The following is a 25286-nucleotide window of genomic DNA, read 5'->3' on the forward strand; positions in this document are numbered from 1 at the left end:
GTTAATCATGTCTAATGATGGGTGTGGTAGTAATGGAGGCGGCGGCGCGGGGGCCAAACAGCGCCGCTAACAATCGTGTTTCCTGTATTTCAGTCTCCGGGTGATCACGCCACACCGAAACCGCCGCGGACTGGTGAGCACCGCCGCATGCGTCCTACCCGTCATCCAGTCACACATAGAGATCTGACGCTGAATCCACGCTGAGGGCTCGTTCACGCGGGCGGATTTGCGCAGTGCAATATGCAGTGAATAGAACGCATTGATCTAACGGCTTCATTCACATGAGCGCAATTCTTCCATGTGATGTGCGGTGGCCTGAAAAACGCCACAACACGAACTGTTAGCGCAAGTCCCGTTCATATCCGCGGTCCTGCGCACTCGCTGCGCACACACCCACAAGCGCAGGGTGGATTTGGGCGTATGCTTGGCGTGGGCTGACCCGCGCCGTATGTGCGCAGCCTGATCCTGCATTGTACCTGTACTGAACCCCACATCTCCGCGCCGCTGCGAAGGCGCCACATATTTTATGAAGGGGGTTTTCAAATCCGCATCATGGGGAGAAAAGAGAATGTGTGCAGCAGGTCTCGGTGTAGATTCCGTGCGGGTTTGTCCCGTTGTCCCTACTTGGTCCCTACTTGGTCCTAAGGGTGTGACGACTTTTGGGGATTTTTATCTCCAAACTGCATTTTTTGACCATTTTGGGGTACATACGGACTTTTTGATAACGTTTATTGCTTTTTTGGGAGGCAAAATTAACCATTTAAAGCAATTTTCTGCCTTTTTTAGCAGTGCTTGCCGTGCAGGATGCAGCGGGCTTCATGTGTTGTGTTGGTCGTTATGGACCTGACGAACTGTCACTAAATGTGTCTGCCTTTTTAAAGAGGGGAAAGTGAGCAAAAATGTTTTTTTGTCTTTCCTATTTTTTATGTCCCTGTAGGGGACTTGAACCTGCGATGCTCTGATAATACACTGCAGTCCTTCTGTACTGCAATAACAATAGCGATCATATGCCATGGTAGTTGCCATAGATGACATCCAGTTGCCATAGTAATCCATCAGCCCTCCGCGATAACATGGCGGAGAGTCAATGATGTCGCACAGCGAGCGCCCCCCTCTGTGAACCCTTCACATGCTGCGATCAACATAGATTGCAGCTTGAAAAGGGTTAACAGCGGGGATCGGTGTTCTCACGGCTGTCGGTCTGCGGCGGATGGCGCGGTCCACGCTTCCAGCCGCGCACTACAAGCCCCAGCCGCTCACATGACGCATCATCTGTATCCTCCCATCTCAGCAGAGGAGTCGGAGAACGGAGACGCGATGGACTACAGCACCCAGGATACCCTGACCTACGAAAGTGAAGAGGTGAGAAAGTATGTGAACCCCCATATAAATGCAGTCTAAACTGCCCGTAGATGTCAGACAGCCGAATCTCCAGAAGAGCGGAAGGTGAGATGAGCCGCCGCCGGCCACGTCAGAAGCCGCTCAGCAAGGATTGGAAGAGAGAAATCCATGCAACCAATACCCAATGTGCTCAATGCGTCCCTCATCCCCCAGCGGCCGCTGCTGTAACCTCTCCGCTTATCTCCTTCTCAGGTACAGAAGCCCGCAGGCCGCAAGAAACGCTCCAGTAAATTCCGCCACCAGTATCTAAGATTGGTGGGTGCACGGGTCCTGACTTGTAGGTCATAATCATAGATGTGAGCACAGAGTGCAACAAGTGGAGGCGAGGAAAGGGCTATAGGCCAGAGGGCAGAACTTTACAGGTGGAGGTGTATACAGAGGGCAGGAGGTGTATTACAGGTGGAGGTGTATACGGGTGAGGTGTATTACAGGTGGAGGTGTATACGGGTGAGGTGCATTACAGGTGGAGGTGTATACGGGTGAGGTGCATTACAGGTGGAGGTGTATACAGGTCAGGGGTATTACAGGTGGTGTATACAGGGCAGGTGTATATGGTGGGTAGGAGATGTGTTACAGGTGGAGGTGTATATGTGTCAGGTGCATTACAGTTGGAGGTGTATACGGGTGAGGTGCATTACAGGTGGAGGTGTATACAGGGCAGGTGTATATGGTGGGTAGGAGGTGTATTACAGGTGGAGATGTATATGAAGGGCAGGAGGTGTATTACAGGTAGAGGTGTATACGGAGGTTAGGAGGTGTATTACAGGTGGAGGTGTATATGGGGCACGTGCATTACAGGTGGAGGTGTATACGGGGAAAGTACATTACAGATGGAGGTGTATACAGGGCAGGGGTATTACAGGTGGAGGTGTATACAGGGCAGTTGTGTTACAGGTGGAGGTGTATATGAGGCTGGTGCATTACAGGTGGAGGTGTATACAGGGCAGGTGTGTTACAGGTGGAGGTGTATATGGGGCAGTTGCATTACATGTGTATACAGGGCAGGTGTATATGGTTGGTAGGAGGTGTATTACAGGTGGAGATGTATGTGGGGGCAAGAGGTATATTACAGGTAGAGGTGTATACAGAGGTTTGGAGGTGCATTACAGGTGGGGGTGTATATGGGCCAGGTGCATTACAGGTGGAGATGTATATGGGCCAGGTGCATTACAGGTGGAGATGTATATGGGGCAGATGCATTACAGGGGGAGGTGTATACAGGACAGTGGTATTACAGGTGGAGGTGTATACAGGGCATGTGTATATGGTGGGTAGGAGGTGTATTACAGGTGGAGATGTATATGAAGGGCAGGAGGTGTATTACAGGTAGAGGTGTATACAGAGGGCAGGAGGTGTATTACAGGTAGAGGTGTATACGGAGGTTAGGAGGTGTATTTACAGGTGGAGGTGTATATGGGGCAGGTGCATTATAGGTGGAGGTGTATATGGGGCAGGTGCGTTACAGGTGGAGGTGTATAAGGGGCAGGTGCGTTAAAGGTGGAAGTGTATAAGGGGCAGGTGTTTTGCAGGTGGAGGTGTATACAGTGGGTAGGAGGTGTATTACAGGTGGAGATGTATATGATGGGTAGGAGGTGTACTACAGGTGGAGGTGTATACGGGGCAGGTGCATTACAGGTGGAGGTGTAAATGGGGCAGGTGCATTACAGGTGGAAGTGTATATGGGGCTGGTGCATTACAGGTGGAGGTGTATACAGGGCAGGTGTGTTACAGGTGGAGGTGTATATGGGGCAGTTGCATTACAGGTGTATACGGGGCAGGCGTATTACAGGTGGAGGTGTATACGGGGAAAGTGCTTTACAGATGGAGGTGTATACAAGCCAGGGGTATTACAGGTGGAGGTGAATACAGGGCAGGTGTATTACAGGTGGAGGTGTATATGGTGCAGTTGCATTACAGGTGTATACGGGGCAGGTGTATTACAGGTGGAGGTGTATACGGGGAAAGTGCATTATAGCTGAATGTGTATACAGGGCAGGGGTATTACAGGTGGATGTGTATATGGGGCAGGTGCGTTACTGGTGAAGGTGTATAAGGGGCAAGTGTGTTATAGGGGGAGGTATATAAGGTGCAGGTTTGTTATAGGTGAAGGTGTATAAGGGGCGGGCGCATTATAGGTGGAGGTGTATAAGGGGTAGGTGTGTTATAGTTGGAGGTGTATAATGGGCAGGTGCGTTACAGGTGGAGGTGTATACAGGGCTTGCGCGTTACAGGTGGAGGTGTATACGGGCCACTTGTGTTACAGGTGGAGGTGTATACGGGGCAGGTGTATTAAAGGTGAATGTGTATACAGGGCAGGTGCATTACAGGTGGATGTGTATACGGAGGTTAGGAGGTTTATTACAGGTAGAGGTGTATACAGGGCGGTGCATTACAGGTGGAGGTGTATATGGGGCAGATGCATTTCAGGTGGAGGTGTATATGGGGCAGGTGCATTTCAGGTGGAGGTGTATATGGGGCAGGTGCATTACAGGTGGAGGTGTATATGGGGCAGGTGCATTACAGGTGGAGGTGTATATGGGGCAGGTGCATTACAAGTAGAGGTGTATATGGGGTTGGTGCGTTACAGGTGGAGGTGTGTAAGGGGCAGGTGTGTTATAGGTGGAGGTGTAAAAGGGACAGGTGTGTTATAGGTGGAGGTGTAAAAGGGGCAGGTGTGTTATAGGTGGAGGTGTAAAAGGGGCAGGTGTGTTATAGGTGGAGGTGTAAAAGGGGCAGGTGTGTTATAGGTGGAGGTGTAAAAGGGGCAGGTGTGTTATAGGTGGAGGTGTAAAAGGGGCAGGTGTGTTATAGGTGGAGGTGTAAAAGGGGCAGGTGTGTTATAGGTGGAGGTGTAAAAGGGGCAGGTGTGTTATAGGTGGAGGTGTAAAAGGGGCAGGTGTGTTATAGGTGGAGGTGTAAAAGGGGCAGGTGTGTTATAGGTGGAGGTGTAAAAGGGGCAGGTGTGTTATAGGTGGAGGTGTAAAAGGGGCAGGTGTGTTATAGGTGGAGGTGTAAAAGGGGCAGGTGTGTTATAGGTGGAGGTGTAAAAGGGGCAGGTGTGTTATAGGTGGAGGTGTAAAAGGGGCAGGTGTGTTATAGGTGGAGGTGTAAAAGGGGCAGGTGTGTTATAGGTGGAGGTGTAAAAGGGGCAGGTGTGTTATAGGTGGAGGTGTAAAAGGGGCAGGTGTGTTATAGGTGGAGGTGTAAAAGGGGCAGGTGTGTTATAGGTGGATATGTATAAGAGGCAGGTGTGTTATAGGTGGAGGCATATAAGGGGCAGGTGTGTTATAGGTGGGGTGTATAAGGGGCAGGTGCGTTACAGGTGGAGTTGTACATGGGGCAGGTGCATTACAGGCGGAGTTGTACATGGGGCAGGTGCATTACAGGCTGAGATGTATACAGGACAGGGGTATTACAGGAGGAGGTGTATACAGGGCATTTGTATATGGTGGGTAGGAGGTGTATTACAGGTGGAGATGTATGTGGGGGGCAAAAGGTATATTACAGGTAGAGCTGTATACAGAGGTTAGGAGGTGCATTACAAGTGGAGGTGTATATGAGGCAGGTGCATTACAAGTGTAGGTATATATGGGGCAGGTGTATTACAGGTGCAGGTGTATATGGGGCAGGTGCATTACAGGTGGAGGTGTATACAGGACAGGGGTATTACAGGTGGAGGTGTATACAGGGCATGTGTATATGGTGGGTAGGAGGTGTATTACAGGTGGAGATGTATATGGAGGCCAGGAAGTGTATTAGAGGTAGAGGTGTATACGGAGGTTAGGAGGTGTATTTACAGGTGGAGGTGTATTTTGGGGCAGGTGCATTAAAGGTGGAGGTGTATATGGGGCATGTGAGTTGCAGGTGAAGGTGTATAAGGGGCAGGTGCGTTACAGGTGGAGGTGTATAAGGGGCAGGTGCGTTACAGGTGGAGGTGTATAAGGGGCAGGTGCGTTACAGGTGGAGTTGTATGAGGGGCAGGTGCGTTACAGGTGGAGGTGCATAAGGGCAGGTGCGTTACAGGTGGAGGTGTATAAGGGGCAGGTGCGTTACAGGTGGAGGTGTATAAGGGGCAGGTGCGTTGCAGGTGGAAGTGTATAAGGGGCAGGTGTTTTACAAGTGGAGGTGTATACAGTGGGTAGGAGGTGTATTACAGGTGGAGATGTATATGATGGGTAGGAGGTGTATTACAGGTGCAGGTGTATACGGGGCAGGTGCATTACAGGGGGGAGGTATATACGGGGCAGATGTATTACAGACGGAGGTGTATACAGGGCAGGTGTATTACAGGTGGAGGTGTATAGGAGGCAGGTGTATTACAGGTGGAAGTGCATATGGGGAAGGTGTATTATAGGTGGAGGTGTGTTTGGGGGCAGGTGAAGTATACGAAGCCCTCATGATGTATGTTACAGGTGGAGGAATGGGAGTGCCGTCAGCTCAATCAGGTTGTGCCCCTGGAGGATCTGACAATGGACCCGGCGCCATACAGACTTATGGAGAAGCAGACGCTCTATCAGGTGAGTCAGTGACATCATTGGTATCTTATTGGGAAGGTGAGCAGAGGAGAAGGTTTTCTGCGCCGCTCCGCTACATCTCACTCGTCTTCTCCTGTCTCCTCAGTGCTATGATCTCTTCAACCTCCTCGGCCTACGCCTGGCTTACGTCACTAATACCGGCCGCCTGGTGGGCGTCGTGTCCCTCCGAGAGGTAATTATGATGTCATCGTCCTTCCACTTATAAGGAGTGACCGCGAGTGACACCTCAAGATGGAGGGAAGAGAGATTTTTGCAAAGTGGTTTTATCCAGATGGCATTTAGGCTTGGGGGAAATGTGAAGGTGTAGAACGCCAACATGTCTGCCATCCAGGAAGCTGGAAGTAGATGAAATGGGACAAATCGGGGCATATATAATATATAACAACCAATCACAGCGCAGCTTTCATGTTAACTCAGCGGTATAATATATAACAACCAATCACAGCACAGCTTTCATGTTACCTCAGTATAATATATAACAACCAATCACAGCGCAGCTTTCATGTTACCTCAGTATAATATATAACAACCAATCACAGCACAGCTTTCATGTTACCTCAGTATAATATATAATAACCAATCACCGCACAGCTTTTAATGTTACCTCAGTATAATATATAACAACCAATCACAGCACAGCTTTCATGTTAGCTCAGCAGTATAATATATAAAGACCAATCACAGCACAGCTTTCATGTTACCTCAGTATAATATATAACAACCAATCACAGCACAGCTTTCATGTTACCTCAGTATAATATATAACAACCAATCACATCACAGCTTTCATGTTACCTCAGTATAATATATAACAACCAATCACAGCACAGCTTTCATGTTACCTCAGTATAATATATAACAACCAATCACAGCGCAGCTTTCATGTTACCTCAGCAGTATAATATATAACAACCAATCACAGCGCAGATTTCATGTTACCTCAGCAGTATAATATATAACAACCAATCACAGCACAGCTTTCATGTTACCTCAGTATAATATATAACAACCAATCACAGAGCAGCTTTCATGTTACCTCAGCAGTATAATATATAACAACCAATCACAGCGCAGCTTTCATGTTACCTCAGTATAATATATAACAACCAATCACAGCACAGCTTTCATGTTACCTCAGCAGTATAATATATAACAACCAATCACAGCGCAGCTTTCATGTTACCTCAGTATAATATATAACAACCAATCACAGCACAGCTTTCATGTTACCTCAGCAGTATAATATATAACAACCAATCACAGCACAGCTTTCATGTTACCTCAGCAGTATAATATATAACAACCAATCACAGCGCAGCTTTCATGTTACCTCAGTATAATATATAACAACCACAGAGCAGCTTTCATGTTACCTCAGTATAATATATAACAACCAATCACAGCGCAGCTTTCATGTTACCTCAGCAGTATAATATATAACATCCAATCACAGCGCAGCTTTCATGTTACCTCAGTATAATATATAACAACCAATCACAGCACAGCTTTCATGTTACCTCAGTATAATATATAATAACCAATCACAGCACAGCTTTCATGTTACCTCAGCAGTATAATATATAACAACCAATCACATCACAGCTTTCATGTTACCTCAGCAGTATAATATATAACAACCAATCACAGCGCAGCTTTCATGTTACCTCAGTATAATATATAGCAACCAATCACAGCGCAGCTTTCATGTTACCTCAGTATAGTATATAACAACCAATCACAGCGCAGCTTTCATGTTACCTCAGTATAATATATAACAACCAATCACAGCGCAGCTTTCATGTTACCTCAGTATAATATATAACAACCAATCACAGCGCAGCTTTCATGTTACCTCAGCAGTATAATATATAACAACCAATCACAGCGCAGCTTTCATGTTACCTCAGCAGTATAATATATAACAACCAATCACAGCACAGCTTTCATGTTACCTCAGCGGTATAATATATACCAACCAATCACAGCACAGCTTTCATGTTACCTCAGCGGTATAATATATAACAACCAATCACAGCACAGCTTTCATGTTACCTCAGCAGTATAATATATTGCAACCAATCACAGCACAGCTTTCATGTTACCTCAGCAGTATAATATATAACAACCAATCACAGAGCAGCTTTCATGTTACCTCAGCAGTATAATATATAACAACCAATCACAGCACAGCTTTCATGTTACCTCAGTATAATATATAACAACCAATCACAGCACAGCTTTCATGTTACCTCAGTATAATTATAACAACCAATCACAGCGCAGCTTTCATGTTACCTCAGCGGTATAATATATAACAACCAATCACAGCACAGCTTTCATGTTACCTCAGTATAATATATATAACAACCAATCGCAGCACAGCTTTCATGTTACCTCAGCGGTATAATATATAACAACCAATCACAGCACAGCTTTCATGTTACCTCAGCAGTATAATATATAACAACCAATCACAGCGCAGCTTTCATGTTACCTCAGTATAATATATAACAACCAATCACAGCACAGCTTTCATGTTACCTCAGCAGTATAATATATTGCAACCAATCACAGCGCAGCTTTCATGTTACCTCAGCAGTATAATATATAGCAACCAATCACAGAGCAGCTTTCATGTTACCTCAGCAGTATAATATATAACAACCAATCACAGAGCAGCTTTCATGTTACCTCAGTATAATATATAACAACCACAGAGCAGCTTTCATGTTACCTCAGTATAATATATAACAACCAATCACAGCGCAGCTTTCATGTTACCTCAGCAGTATAATATATAACATCCAATCACAGCGCAGCTTTCATGTTACCTCAGTATAATATATAACAACCAATCACAGCACAGCTTTCATGTTACCTCAGTAAAATATATAATAACCAATCACAGCACAGCTTTCATGTTACCTCAGCAGTATAATATATAACAACCAATCACATCACATCACAGCTTTCATGTTACCTCAGCAGTATAATATATAACAACCAATCACAGCGCAGCTTTCATGTTACCTCAGTATAATATATAGCAACCAATCACAGCACAGCTTTCATGTTACCTCAGTATAATATATAACAACCAATCACAGCGCAGCTTTCATGTTACCTCAGTATAATATATAACAACCAATCACAGCGCAGCTTTCATGTTACCTCAGCAGTATAATATATAACAACCAATCACAGCGCAGCTTTCATGTTACCTCAGCAGTATAATATATAACAACCAATCACAGCGCAGCTTTCATGTTACCTCAGCAGTATAATATATAACAACCAATCACAGCGCAGCTTTCATGTTACCTCAGTATAATATATAACAACCAATCACAGCGCAGCTTTCATGTTACCTCAGTATAATATATAACAACCAATCACAGCACAGCTTTCATGTTACCTCAGTATAATTATAACAACCAATCACAGCGCAGCTTTCATGTTACCTCAGTATAATATATAACAACCAATCACAGCGCAGCTTTCATGTTACCTCAGTATAATATATAACAACCAATCACAGCACAGCTTTCATGTTACCTCAGTATAATATATAACAACCAATCACAGCGCAGCTTTCATGTTACCTCAGTATAATATATAACAACCAATCACAGCACAGCTTTCATGTTAGCTCAACAGTATAATATATAACAACCAATCACAGCACAGCTTTCATGTTACCTCAGTATAATATATAACAACCAATCACAGCACAGCTTTCATGTTACCTCAGCGGTATAATATATACCAACCAATCACAGCACAGCTTTCATGTTACCTCAGCGGTATAATATATAACAACCAATCACAGCACAGCTTTCATGTTACCTCAGCAGTATAATATATTGCAACCAATCACAGCACAGCTTTCGTGTTACCTCAGTATAATATATAACAACCAATCACAGCACAGCTTTCATGTTACCTCAGTATAATATATAACAACCAATCACAGCACAGCTTTCATGTTACCTCAGTATAATATATAACAACCAATCACAGCGCAGCTTTCATGTTACCTCAGCGGTATAATATATAACAACCAATCACAGCGCAGCTTTCATGTTACCTCAGCAGTATAATATATAACAACCAATCACAGCACAGCTTTCATGTTACCTCAGTATAATATATAACAACCAATCACAGAGCAGCTTTCATGTTACCTCAGTATAATATATAACAACCAATCACAGAGCAGCTTTCATGTTACCTCAGCAGTATAATATATAACAACCAATCACAGCACAGCTTTCATGTTACCTCAGTATAATATATAACAACCAATCACAGAGCAGCTTTCATGTTACCTCAGCAGTATAATATATAACAACCAATCACAGCGCAGCTTTCATGTTACCTCAGTATAATATATAACAACCAATCACAGCACAGCTTTCATGTTACCTCAGTATAATTATAACAACCAATCACAGCGCAGCTTTCATGTTACCTCAGTATAATATATAACAACCAATCACAGCGCAGCTTTCATGTTACCTCAGTATAATATATAACAACCAATCACAGCACAGCTTTCATGTTACCTCAGCGGTATAATATATAACAACCAATCACAGCGCAGCTTTCATGTTACCTCAGCAGTATAATATATAACAACCAATCACAGCACAGCTTTCATGTTACCTCAGTATAATATATAACAACTAGAGATGAGCGAACGTGTCCGTAACGGACACATCCGCACCCGGACACCGGCTTTAGCGAACACTGCAGTGTTCGCGCGTAAGTGTCCGGGTGCCGCCGGGGGGCGGGGAGATGCGCGGCGGCGCGGGCGGCAGTAGCGGGGAACAGGGGGGAGCCCTCTCTCTCTCCCTCTCCCCCCCACTCCCCGCCGCACCCCCCCGCGCTGCCACGGCGGCCCCCGAACTTTTTCGCCCGAACACCGAGGTGTTCGCAAAGTTCGGTGTTCGGGCGAAAAAGGGGCGGGGCCGAACGTGTTCGCTCATCTCTAATAACAACCAATCACAGAGCAGCTTTCATGTTACCTCAGTATAATATATAACAACCAATCACAGTGCAGCTTTCATGTTACCTCAGCGGTATAATATATAACTAAAGATGAGCGAGCACACTGGTCCTAGTATTAGGGTACTCGAGAGGCTCGTTGCTCGAGACGAACACCCTGCGGTACTCGAGTCAATTGCATTTCCTTCCCTGCATGTTTAGCGCCATTTCCTAGCCAATAGACATGCAGGGAAGGCGTTACCACTTCCTGCTGTGACGTGCCAGCCCTATCCCACCCCCCTGCAGTGAGTGGCTGGGCCGATCAGGTGACCGCCGAGTACTTAAACTGGTCCCGCCCGTGGCTCGCCTCAGACACACGCTGGCAGAGGTTAGGGAGGGTGCTGCTGCTCATTCAGGGATAGTGTTAGTGTAGGATCCTGTGTACAAGAACCCCAACGGTCCTTCTTAGGGCCACATCTGACTGTCTGCATTACTGTTGTGGCTGGCTGGGAGCAGTAGTGCACCATTTTTTTTTTTTATCTCGGGCTGTACAGACTGTTACAGCTATAGCGTTCTCAGTCTGCAGTCTGTAATACAGAGTATAGGGAAAGTGGTGCTGAGAAAGGGACAGTGGTAGTGTAGGATCCCGTCTACGGTCCTTCTTAGGGCTACCGCTGACCGTCTGCATTTTACATGTTGTCTGATGGGAGTTGCAGTCCATCACTATTGCACTTAGGCCTGCTTGCGGCCTTCCTGGCTATTTTTTTCTGCCTGGAGTTTGCCTTACTATACCGCTCTCAGCGACAAAGACTAGGCACATAATTCCAGGATTCTTTACACCGGCCTGTGTCTGCAGTGAATTTGACGCTCAGCGTGCGGCCAACACAGGTACCTATTGAGGGAAAGTGATATACACAGTATATAGCCTGTCTTCTTTTTAAAAAAAAAAACCCCAAAAAGCTCCTTCGTTGGGCTACCTCTGACCATCTGCGTTTTACTGGGTGCCTGCTGGGAGTTTTGGTGCATCACTATTGCATTGCTAGGCCTATTTGCGGCCTTCCTTCCATTTTTTTCTGCCCGGAGTTAGTGTTACGATTCCACTCTCTGCGTGAAAGTGTACGCATATAATTGCATAATTATTCAGACCGCTCTGTGTCTGCTCTATTCGTAATCCACCATGCTGAGGGGTAGGGGCAGGGGTCGAGGATGTGGACGCGGGCCAGGATGCGGAGTTCCAAGTGAGGGTGTGGGCACAGGCCGAGTTCCTGGTCCAGGTGTATCCCAGCCGGCTGCTGCGGGATTAGGAGAGAGGCAAGTTTCTGGGGTCCCCAGCTTCATATCACAATTTATGGGTCCACGTAGTAGACCTTTATTACTAACAGAGCAGTGTGAGCAGGTCCTGTCGTGGATGGCAGAAAATGCATCCAGCAATGTATCGGGCACCCAGTCTTCTACGCAGTCCACTGCTGAAACTCTGAATCCTCTGGCTGCTGCTCCTCCTACCTCACAGCCTATACTGCTGCTACATAAATGTTACAGGGGTCTGCATATGCTTCTGCTACAGAAAAGTTACAGGGGTCTGCCTATACTTCAGCTACAGAAAAGTTACAGGGGTCTGCGTATGCTTCTGCTACAAAAATGTTACTGGGGTCTGCTTATATTTCTTCCACGTAAATGTTCCAGGGGTCTGCCTATACTGCTGCTACAGAAATGTTGCTGGGGTCTGCCTATACTTCTACTACAGAAATGGTACTGGGGTCTGCCTATACTGCTGCTACAAAAATGGTACTGGGTCTGCATATGCTTCTGCCACATAAATGTTACAGGGGTCTGCTGATACTGCTGCTACAGAAATGTTACAGGGGTCTGCCTATACTTCCACTACAGAAATGTTACAGGGGTCTGCCTATCCTTCTACTACAGAAATGGTACTGGGGTCTGCCTATACTTCTGCTACATAAATGTTACTGGGGTCTGCCTACACTGCTGCTACAGAAATGTTACAGGGGTCCGCCTATACTGCTGCTACTGAAATGTTACTGGGGTCTGCCTATACTGCTGCTACAGAAATGTTACTGGGGGTCTGCCTATACTTCCACTACAGAAATGTTACAGGGGTCTGCCTATACTGCTGCAACAGAAATGTTACTGGGGTCTGCCTATACTGCTGCTACAGAAATGTTACTGGGGGTCTGCCTATACTTCCACTACAGAAATGGTACTGGGGTTTGCCTATATTGCTGCTACAAAAATGGTACTGGGGTCTGCTATACTTCCACTACAGAAATGTTACAGGAGTCTGTCTATACTGCTGCTACAGAAATGTTACTGGGTCTGCCTATACTTCCACTACAGAAATGTTACTGGGTCTGCCTATACTTCCACTACAGAAATGTTACTAGGGTCCGCCTATACTGCTGCTACAGAAATGTTACTAGGGTCCGCCTATACTGCTGCTACAGAAATGTTACTGGGGTCTGCCTATACTGCTGCTACAGAAATGTTACTGGGGGTCTGCCTATACTTCCACTACAGAAATGTTACTGGGGTCCGCCTATACTGCTGCTACAGAAATGTTACTGGATCTGCCCATACTTCCACTACAGAAATGTTACTGGGGTCCGCCTATACTGCTGCTACAGAAATGTTACTGGGGTCTGCCTATACTGCTGCTACAGAAATGTTACTGGGGGTCTGCCTATACTTCCACTACAGAAATGGTACTGGGGTTTGCCTATATTGCTGCTACAAAAATGGTACTGGGGTCTGCTATACTTCCACTACAGAAATGTTACAGGGGTCTGCCTATACTGCTGCTACAGAAATGTTACTGGGTCTGCCTATACTTCCACTACAGAAATGTTACTGGGTCTGCCTATACTTCCACTACAGAAATGTTACTGGGGTCCGCCTATACTGCTGCTACAGAAATGTTACTAGGGTCTGCCTATACTGCTGCTACAGAAATGTTACTGGGGGTCTGCCTATACTTCCACTACAGAAATGGTACTGGGGTTTGCCTATATTACTGCTACAAAAATGGTACTGGGGTCGGTCTATACTTCTGCTACATAAATGTTACAGGGGTCTGCCTATACTGCTGCTAGAGAAATGTTACTGGGGTCTGCCAATACTTCTACTACAGAAATGGTACTGGGGTCTGCCAATACTTCTACTACAGAAATGGTACTGGGGTCTGCCTATACTGCAGCTACAAAAATGTTACAGGGGTCTGCCTTTACTGCTGCTACAGAAATGTTCCTGGGGTCTGTTTATATCTTTGCTACAGGAATGTTACAGCGGTCTGTCTATACTATGGGTGCACTAAGTCTTCCCATCGCGGTGTTTTACCTATGTGACACAAATAATACACTGACTGACTAGGCCAGAATTGCTGGCCGAGGCCAAGTTGCTTGGCGGGTCGAAACTCTCCCATGGCTGGGCACTCCGATTTCTTCCTGTGTAATACCATCTTTGTGCACTTACAGCGTAGGCTAGGCCAAGGAACTCAAAGACTGCCCCTTCCAGTGTTGAGCTATCTATGTTGCGACACATGGATTTCCCATTGCTATGTATCTCAGGGCACCTTGAGTCACAAAGGTGGAGGCTGAGACCGAGCCTGACCCAGGGCCCGCTAACGTGCTTCCCACACAGACTATAGCGGGTCCTGGTCATGGTGTCTTGGCCTTGTAATGCCACCTCCTCCCCCTGCTTGGGGTCAGGGGATCAGCACTGGGCATCATGTATTTTCTCCCGTGTTACCACAGTTATCTAAGACACTGGACTCAGATAACTAGCATCATACAGCACTGGACAGCTGTACTAGCATCCGAGTCCGCTCTATGCCCACGATGGCTGAGGGTGTGTGCAGAGGCCCATGTCCTTGGTGCAGTGAAAGTCTGGCATGTTTGGGCACTATCATTTCTTCATGTTTATTACTGTTTTGGGTTCCTTCGGCTCGCCTATGCTGTGGGTGCACAAAGACTTCCCATAGCGGTGATTTACCTGTCCGGCACAAAGTCACTGACTGATTTGGGTAGGGTGCAGAGTGCCGATGCCTTTCCCCTTGCGGTGTCGCTAGAGCTATCCGACACCTAGACAGAATGAATACTGTGTGGGCACATGGACTTCCCATTGCTATGTCAGTCGCGGCACCTTGGGTCTCACAAGGTGTTTGCTGGGACCGAGCCGGACCAAGGGCCCGCTCACATACTTCCCACACAGGCTACCGCGGGCCCTGGTCATGGTTTCTTGGCCTTGTAATGCCACCTCCTCCTCCTGCTTGGGGTCAGGGGATCAGCAATGCGCATCAAGAATTTTCTCTCGTGTTAGCACAGTTATCTGAGAAATGAGGGGTATACAAAGAAACGAGTAGTAGATGTGAGGGGGTGTGAGGACTTTGTGGACCCCCTGTATATACCGACCAGGGGAGGGGGGGGGGGTACTGAGTGCAGAATGAGCGGGACACAAAGTAACGAGTAGTAGATGTGAGGGGGTGTGAGGACTTTACAGGCCCCCTTGTATATACTGACAGCCGGGGTATTGAGTGCAGGATGAGGGGGACACAAAGTAACAAGTAGTAGATGTGAGGGGGTGTGAGGACTTTCTGGACATCTGTATATACCGACCGGGGGAGGGGGGGTACTGAGTGCAGAATAAGGGGGACACAAAGTAACAAGTACTAGATGTGAGGGGGTGTGAGGACTTTCTGGATCCCCTGTATATATCGACCGGGGGAGGGGGGCTGGGTACTGAGTGCAGGATGAGGGGGACACAAAGTAACGAGTAGTAGATGTGAGGGGGTGTGAGTACTTTACAGCCCCCCTGTATATACTGAAAGCGGGGGTACTGAGTGCAGGATGAGGGGGACACAAAGTAACAAGTAGTAGATGTGAGGACTTTGCGGGTACAGTGTAGACCGCAGTACGTAATGCTTTATAACTGTCGCTTCTCCCTGTCTTCTCAGCTAAAGGAGGCCGTTCATGGGACCGTGAGGGGAACGTTTACCTCAAGAATAACCCCCAACTCTGAAGATGGCGTCCAGGAAAGCTACAACCTGCCGCCGCTGATCCACCTTCCCCCTGAGTCGTCCAGCAGATGACCCATGGTAACCCGTGGACTGACGGACACCGGAGCAGCGGCAGACAAGCCACAAGCCCTCAGTCATCTGGGTACTACAACTCCCAGCACACTCTGGTTGTGGGTTTTCAGTCCCTGGCATGCTGGGAGCTGTAGTTGATGAATGGCTGCCCAGCAGTGACCGGGTGATACCTGCAGCTCACCGGAGGATCTTCCAATCACACTGATGGACAATCCGCCTCCAGAACCTTACGACTCGCAGGAAAACGGAAACATATCTCCTTGTGATAATAAAATGAGTAAAAGTGGATGTAAAATATATATTGTACTAGCTGATATACCCGGCTTCGCCCGAGTTAATTTGGTACTGGTGTTTATCTGGTGTTCACACGGAAAATCTTATGAAGTCGTGGTTACTTTAGAGATACTGAGGAAAAACATATGTTCACCATTTTGCATAGTTCTCTGCGTTACCCAGGAAACACCACGTGGAGGTAACCATGTGACGTTTCCTTTATATAAAATGACATCAGGAAGTGAGAGAATTAGATTCCATACGTAAAATGTGGACACCAATTCTTTTGCGCTTAGAATTGAATAATGGAGTTGAGACCCATTAGCTTTTCCTATTTATGACATAATCAATGCTCGTGCCAAATTTCCCGTTTCTATGACACCGGAAAGTGAAAAAATTACATTCCGCACGTAAAATTTTGACGCCAATTCTTTTGCGCATAGAATTGAATAATCGAGTTGGGACCTATGAACTTTTCCTATTTATGACATAATCAATGCTCATGCCAAATTTCCTGTTTCTATGACACCGGAAAGTGAGAAAATTAGATTCCGTACATAAAATTTGGACGCTTATTCTTTTGCGCATAGAATTGAATAATCGAGTTGGGACCCATTAGCTTTTCCTATTTATGACATAATCAATGCTCCTGCCAAATTTTAAGTTTCTATGACATTGGGAAGTGACAGATTTAGATTATGTATGTAAAATTTCGACGCCAATTCTTTTGCGCTAGAATTGAATAATCGAGTTGGGACCCAATTACTTTTCCTATTTTGGAGATAATCTATGCTCGTGCCAAAATTCATGTTTCTACGATATCGGGAAGTTGGAGAACTTTTGGCGAGTCAGTCAGTCAGTCAGTCAGTCAGTCAGTCAGTCAGTCAGTGAGTCAGTGAGGGCTTTCAGCTTTATATATATATATATATATATATATATATATATATATATATATATATATATATAGATATGCCAGAGAGGGGAAGAGCGAGTGATATATATACTGTATATACCACAGAGGGGAGGAGCGACTGATATTTATACTGTATATACCACAGAGGGGAGAGGAGCAAGTGAGATATATACTGTATACACCACAGGGGGGAGGAGCGAGTGATATATATACTGTATATGCCACAGAGGGGAGGAGCGAGTGATATATATACTGTATACACCACAGTGTGCAAGAGTGAGTGATGTATATACTGTATATACCACAGAGGGGAGGAGTGAGTGATATATATACTGTATATACCACAGAGGGGAGGAGCGAGTGATATATATACTGTATATGCCACAGAGGGGAGGAGCGAGTGAGATATATACTTTATATACCACAGAGGGGAGGAGCGAGTGATATATATACTGTATATGCCACAGAGGGTAGGAGCGAGTGATATATATACTGTATATACCACAGAGGGGAGGAGCGAGTGATATATATACTGTATATGCCACAGAAGGGAGGAGCGAGTGATATACATTACATATATCACAGGAGGGAGAGCGTGATATATATATATATATATATATATATATATATATATATATATATATATACATACACACACACATACTGTATAAGCCAGAGGGGAGAGGAGCAAGTGAGATATATACTGTATACACCACAGGGGGGAGGAGTGAGTGATATATATACTGTATATACCACAGAGGGGAGGAGCGAGTGATATATATACTGTATATGCCACAGAGGGGAGGAGCGAGTGAGATATATACTTTATATACCACAGAGGGGAGGAGCGAGTGATATATATACTGTATATGCCACAGAGGGTAGGAGCGAGTGATATATATACTGTATATACCACAGAGGGGAGGAGCGAGTGATATATATACTGTATATGCCACAGAAGGGAGGAGTGAGTGATATACATTACATATATCACAGGAGGGAGAGCGTGATATATATATATATATATATATATATATATATATACACACACACATACTGTATAAGCCAGAGGGGAGAGGAGCAAGTGAGATATATACTGTATTTACCACAGTGTGCAAGAGTGAGTGATATATATACTGTATATACCACAAAGGGGAGGAGCGAGTGATATATATATATACTGTATATACCACAGAGGGGAGGAGCGAGTGATGTAAATACTGCATACACCAGAGGGGAGAGGAGCAAGTGAGATATATATATACAGTGTATACCATTGAGGCAGTAGCGAGTGATTATTGTATATACCACAGGATGAAGAGCCAGTGATCTATAAACTGTATATACACAGGGGGGAGGAGTGAGTGATATATATACTGTATATGCCACAGGGGAGAGAACATCTGATATACATTACATATATCACAGGAGGGAGAGTATGTGATATATATATACTGTATAATCCAGAGGGGAGAGGAGCACGTGAGATATATACTGTATATACAACAGGGGGAGGAGTGAGTGATATATATACTGTATATACCACAGAGGGGAGGAGCGAATGAGATATATATATATATATATATATATATATATATATACACCACGGGGAAAAACGAGTGATACATACTGTGTATACCACAGGGGAGAGAGTGAGTGATATACATTTAGTGTATATACCACAAGGGAGAGAGCGAGGGATTATATATACATACACACACACACTGTAGATACAACAGGGGAAAGAGTGAGTGATTTATATATATATATATATATATATATAAGACGAAAGACCTCACTGACTCACTGACTGACTCACCACTAATTCTCTCACTTCCTGATGTCATTTTATATGAAGGAAACGTCGCATGGTTACCTCCCCGTGGTGTTTCCTGGGTAACGCAGAGAACTATGCAAAATGGTGAACATTAGAGATGAGCGAACGTACTCGTCCGAGCTTGATATTCGTGCGAATATTAGCGTGTTCGAGATGCTCGTTACTCGTGACGAGTACCACGCGATGTTCCGGTTACTTTCAGTTTCCTCTCTGAGACGTTAGCGCGCTTTTCTGGCCAATTGAAAGACAGGGAAGGCATTACAACTTCCCCCTGTGACGTTCCAGCCCTATCCCACCCCCCTGCAGTGAGTGGCTGGGGCGATCAGATGTCACCCGAGTATAAAAGTCGGCCCCTCCCGCGGCTCGCCACAGATGTCTTGTGACTTAGCTGAGGGAAAGTACTATCGTGCTGGAGCTGCTGTAGGGAGAGCGTTAGGAGTCAGTGTAGGCTTCAAGAACCCCAACGGCCCTTCTCAGGGCCACATCTACCTGTGTGCAGGCTGCTGCTAGCAGTGTTTTTTTTTTTCTCAAAATCGGCAGTGCAGAGCATTGCACCCGGCATTAGGGACAGAAGTGCTGCATAGGCAGGGAGAGTGTTAGGAGTGAGTGTAGCCTTCAAGAACCTCAACGGTCCTTTCTAGGGCCATATTTATCCGTGTGCAGTACTGTGCTGGCTGCTGTTAGCTGTGCTGCATATTTTTTTTTTTCTAAAAATCGCCTCTGCAGAGCATTGCACCCTCCATTGATACTACAGGGAAAGAATTGTGTAGGCAGGGCCACAACACAGTTATTATTCATTGAATATACGCAGTGGGGCCTTCCCTTTGCTAAAAAGGACAAAAAATTATATTTGGCCTGCCTGTGTCAGTCCTAAGGTCTGCGTGTACGTGTGTGCTGCGTGGAGAACGTACAAAAATCAGACGCAACCAGCTACGGTTTACTGCAGGCTTGCGCCATTGTCTTTCCTGACTGGCAAATACCTGCTCTGCTAGAGTTAATAACTCTGCTACACTATAGTTGTGTGACACTTTTTGAGGGCCACACCACAGATATTAAACTTCTTGTTCATTGAATATACGCAGTGGGTGCTTCCCTAAGCTAAAAAGGAAAAGAAATTATATTTGGCCTGCCTGTGTCAGTCCTAAGGTCTCCGTGTACGTGTGTGCTGCGTGGAGAACGTACAAAAATCAGACGCAACCAGCTACGGTTGAGTGCAGCCTTGCGCCAATTTCTTTCCTGCCTGGGAAATCAAATCACTGGTAATACAGCATGCTGAGGGGTAGGGGTAGGCCTAGAGGATGTGGACGCGGGCGAGGACGCGGAGGGCCAAGTGAGGGTGTGGGCACAGGCCGAGCCAGTGCGGTGGCCAGGGGTAGAGGCAGGGCCAGACCGAATAATCCACCAACTGTTTCCCAAAGCGCCCCCTCGCGCCATGCCACCCTGCACAGGTCAAGGTGCTCTACGGTGTGGCAGTTTTTCACAGAGACGCCTGACGACCGACGAACAGTGGTGTGCAACCTTTGTCGCGCCAAGATCAGCTGGGGAGCCACCACCACCAGCCTCACCACCACCAGCATGCGCAGGCATATGATGGCCAAGCATCCCACAAGGTGGGACGATGCCCATTCACCGCCTCCGGTTTGCACCACTGCCTCTCCCCCTGTGCCCCAACCTGCCACTGAGATCCAACCCCCCTCTGAGGACACAGGCACTACCGTCTCCTGGCCTGCACCCACACCCTCACCTCCGCTGTCCTCGGCCCCATCCAGCAATGTCTCTCAGCGCAGCGTCCAGACGTCGCTAGTGCCACAGTTTGAGCGCAAGCGCAAGTACGACGCCACGCACCCGCACGCTCAAGCGTTAAACGTGCACATTGCAAAATTGATCAGCCTTGAGATGCTGCCGTATAGGCTTGTGGAAACGGAGGCTTTCAAAAGCATGATGGCGGCGGCAGCCCCGAGCTAGTCGGTTCCCAGTCGCCACTACTTTTCCCGATGTGCCGTCCCAGGCCTGCACGACAACGTCTCCCGCAACATTGTACGCGCCCTCACCAACACGGTTACTGCCAAGGTCCACTTAACAACGGACACGTGGACAAGCACAGGCGGCAGGGCCACTATATCTCCCTGACGGCACATTGGGTGAATTTAGTGGAGGCTGGGACAGAGTCAGAGCCTGGGACCGCTCACGTCCTACCCACCCCCAGAATTGCGGGCCACAGCTCGGTGGTGGTATCTGCGGCGGTGTATGCTTCCTCCACTAAAGCACCTTCCTCCTCCTCCTCCTCCAACGCAACCTCTGTCTCGCAATCAAGATGTGTCAGCAGCACGTCGCCAGCAGTCGGTGTCACGCGGCGTGGCAGCACAGCGGTGGGCAAGCGTCAGCAGGCCGTGCTGAAACTACTCAGCTTAGGAGAGAAGAGGCACACGGCCCACGAACTGCTGCAGGGTCTGACAGAGCAGACCGACCGCTGGCTTGCGCCGCTGAGCCTCCAACCGGGCATGGTCGTGTGTGACAACGGCCGTAAGCTGGTGGCGGCTCTGCAGCTCGGCAGCCTCACGCACGTGCCATGCCTGGCCCATGTGTTTAATTTGGTGGTTCAGCGCTTTCTGAAAAGCTACCCCCACTTGTCATACCTGCTCGGAAAGGTGCGCCGGGTCAGCGCACATTTCCGCAAATCCCACACGCACGCTGCCACCCTGCGGACACTGCAACATCGGTTTAATCTGCCAGTGCACCGACTGCTGTGTGACGTGCCCACACAGTGGAACTCTACGCTCCACATGTTGGCCAGACTCTATGAGCAGCGTAGAGCTATAGTGGAATACCAACTCCAACATGGGCGGCGCAGTGGGAGTCAGCCTCCTCAATTATTTACAGAAGAGTGGCCCTGGTTGGCAGCCATCTGCCAGGTCCTTGGAAAATTTGAGGAGTCTACCCAGGTGGTGAGCGGGGATGCTGCAATCATTAGCGTCACCATTCCTCTGCTATGCCTCTTGAGAAGTTCCCTGCAAAGCATAAAGGCAGACGCTTTGCGCTCGGAAACAGAGCCGGGGGAAGACAGTATGTCGCTGGATAGTCAGAGCACCCGCCTGTCTATATCTCAGCGCGTTGAGGAGGAGGAGGAGGAGCATGAGGAGGATGAGGGGGAGGGGGAAGAGACAGCTTGGCCCACTGCTGAGGGTACACATGCTGCTGGGCTGTCATCCTTTCAGCGTGTATGGCCTGAGGAGGAGAAAGAGGAGGAGGAGGAGGATCCTGAAAGTGATCTTCCTAGTGAAGACAGCCATGTGTTGCGTACAGGTACCCTGGCACACATGGCTGACTTCATGTTAGGATGCCTTTCTCGTGACCCTCGCGTTACACGCATTCTGGCCACTACGGATTACTGGGTGTACACACTGCTCGACCCACGCTATAAGGAGAACCTTCCCACTCTCATTCCCGAAGAGGAAAGGGGTTCGAGAGTGTTACTATACCACAGGGCGCTGGTGGACAAACTGATGGTAAACTTCCCATCCGACAGCGCTAGTGGCAGAAGGCGCAGTTCCGAGGGCCAGGTAGCAGGGGAGGCGCAGAGATCAGGCAGCATGTACAGCGCAGGCAGGGGAACATTCTCCAAGGCCTTTGCCAGCTTTATGGCTCCCCAGCAAGACTGTGTCACCGCTCCCCAGTCAAGGCTGAGTCGGCGGGAGCACTGTAAAAGGATGGTGAGGGAGTACGTAGCCGATCGCACGACCGTCCTCCATGACGCCTCTGCCCCCTACAACTACTGGGTGTCGAAGCTGGACACGTGGCCTGAACTCGCGCTGTATGCCCTGGAGGTGCTTGCTTGTCCTGCGGCTAGCGTCTTGTCAGAGAGGGTGTTTAGTGCGGCTGGGGGAATCATCACAGATAAGCGTACCCGCCTGTCAACCGACAGTGCCGACAGGCTAACACTCATCAAGATGAACAAAGGCTGGATTTCCCCAGACTTCTCTTCTCCACCAGCGGACAGCAGCGATACCTAAGCAATACGTAGGCTGCACCCGCGGATGGAAGCATCGTTCTCTATCACCATCCAAAACGGGGACATTTTTGCTTCATCAATCTGTGTATAATATTCCTCCTCCTCCTCCTGCTCCTCCTCCTGAAACCTCACGTAATCACGCTGAACGGGCAATTTTTCTTAGGGCCACAAGGCTCACTCATAATTTTTCTAAACAATTTTTATATGTTTCAATGCTCTTAAAAGCGTTGAAACTTTAACTTGAACCAATTTTTCGTTACACTGGGCTGCCTCCAGGCCTAGTTACCACTTAAGCCACATTAACCAAAGCGATTAATGGGTTTCACCTGCCCTCTTGGTTGGCCATGGCCAATTTTTTGGATGTACATTAGTACTGTTGATACAGCAATTTTTGTGGGCCCTCGCCTACAGTGTAATCAAATTAATTTTTAGCCCACCTGCATTACAGCTGACGTTACATCAGCTGTGCTGGGCACTGCAATGGGATATTTTTATGTACCGCCGGTGGGTTCCAGGGAGCCACCCATGCTGTAGGTCCACACGGAGTTTAACCTACATGTGTCCACTTGTAAAGAACCCCAGTCTGACTGGGGCATGCAGTGTGGGCTGAAGCCCACTTGCAGTAAACATGACATTACCTCAGCTGTGATGGGCAATGCAATGGGATATATTTATGTACCGCCGGTGGCTTCCTGGCACCCACCCATGCTGTCGGTCCACACGGAGTTGTAACTGCATGTGTCCACTTGTAAAGAACCCCAGTCAGACTGGGGCATGCAGTGTGGGCCGAAGCCCACCTGCATTAAGCACGACATTACTACCTCAGCTGTGTTGGGCAATGCAATGGGATATTTTTATGTACCGCCGGTGGGTTCCAGGGAGCCACCCATGCTGTGGGTCCACAGGGACTTCACAATAGGGAGTTGTACCTGCCTGTGTCTATGAATTAAAAACCGCGGTCTGACTGGGGCATGCAGACACCTTGACAGAATGAATAGTGTGTGGCACATAGGTTCCCCATTGCTATGCCCACGTGTGCAGCTCCTGATGGCGGTGGCACAGGATTCTATTTCTCATTGCTTCTGTACAGCATTGTGGGCTATCGCCCCGCCCCTTTTAAAGAGGGTCGCTGCCTAGCCGTGCCAACCCTCTGCAGTGTGTGCCTGCGGTTCCTCGTCATGGCAGACGCACTTCTAAATAGACATGAGGGTGGTGTGGCATGAGGGCAGCTGAAGGCTGCGCAGGGACACTTTGGTGTGCGCTGTGGGGGGGAGGGGGGGGGGGTTGGGCAGCATGTAACCCAGGAGAAGTGGCAGCGGAGTGTCATGCAGGCAGTGATTGTGCTTTGTTGGAGGTAGTGTGGTGCTTAGCTAAGGTATGCCATGTTAATGAGGGCTTTTCAGAAGTAAAAGTTTTTTGGGGGGGGGGGCCCCACTCTTGCCGCTATTGTGGCTTAATAGTGGGACCTGTGAACTTGAGATGCAGCCCAACATGTAGCCCCTCGCCTGCCCTATCCGTTGCTGTGTCGTTCCCATCACTTTCTTGAATTGCCCAGATTTTCACACAAGGAAACCTTAGCGAGCATCGGCGAAATACAAAAATGCTCGGGTCGCCCATTGACTTCAATGGGGTTCGTTATTCGAAACGAACCCTCGAGCATCGCGAAAAGTTCGTCCCGAGTAACGAGCACCCGAGCATTTTGGTGCTCGCTCATCTCTAGTGAACATATGTTTTTCCTCAGTATCTCTAAAGTAACCACGACTTCATAAGACTTTCCATGTGAACACCAGTACCAAATGAACTCGGGCGAAGCCGGGTATATCAGCTTATATACTATATATACCAGAGGGGAGACAGCGAGTGATATATACACTGGATAATCCACACGGAATTATATATACTCCCCCTCTCTATTCCTTTTTCCTCCTCTCTGCTTCTTCTCCCCCTCTCTATTCCTTCTTCCTCCTTTTTCTTCTCCCCCCTTCCCCCCTCTATTATCCCTTTTCCTCCTTCCCCTCTCTATTCCTTCTTCCTCCTCTCCCCCCTCTCTCTTCTCCCACCTCATCTCCCCCCTCTCTCTCCCCTCCTCCTGTCCACTCTCTTTCTCCCCTCCTCCTCTGCCCCCTCTCTTTTCTTGCCCTTCCATCTTCTCTCTCCTCCTCTCTCTTCTCCCTTCTACTCCTCCTCTCCCACCTTTTTCCTTTCCCTCCTCTCCCCTCAGTCTTCTCCCT

General features: G+C 47.5%; 1 protein-coding gene across 3 annotated transcripts in view; it reads left to right on the forward strand.

Moving 5' to 3' along the window:
• The window catches only part of LOC136613088 (chloride channel protein ClC-Kb-like), a 48849-nt gene extending 32527 nt beyond the window's left edge, over window positions 1–16322 (forward strand). For 2 of the 3 annotated variants that reach the window (XM_066593929.1, XM_066593931.1), the window contains exons 17-22: window positions 94–133; window positions 1292–1362; window positions 1594–1656; window positions 5814–5918; window positions 6022–6108; window positions 15889–16322. In XM_066593929.1, coding sequence (XP_066450026.1) covers window positions 94–133; window positions 1292–1362; window positions 1594–1656; window positions 5814–5918; window positions 6022–6108; window positions 15889–16023 — 501 coding nt within the window. In that variant the 3' untranslated portion in view covers window positions 16024–16322. The remainder of the gene's footprint in view (window positions 1–93; window positions 134–1291; window positions 1363–1593; window positions 1657–5813; window positions 5919–6021; window positions 6109–15888) is intronic. The other variant, XM_066593930.1, reaches the window with a different exon arrangement.
• Window positions 16323–25286: the final 8964 nt, after the last annotated feature.

The sequence above is a fragment of the Eleutherodactylus coqui genome, chromosome 2 (genome assembly GCF_035609145.1).
Source record: "Eleutherodactylus coqui strain aEleCoq1 chromosome 2, aEleCoq1.hap1, whole genome shotgun sequence".
In the NCBI taxonomy this organism is placed as follows: Eukaryota; Metazoa; Chordata; class Amphibia; order Anura; family Eleutherodactylidae; genus Eleutherodactylus; species Eleutherodactylus coqui.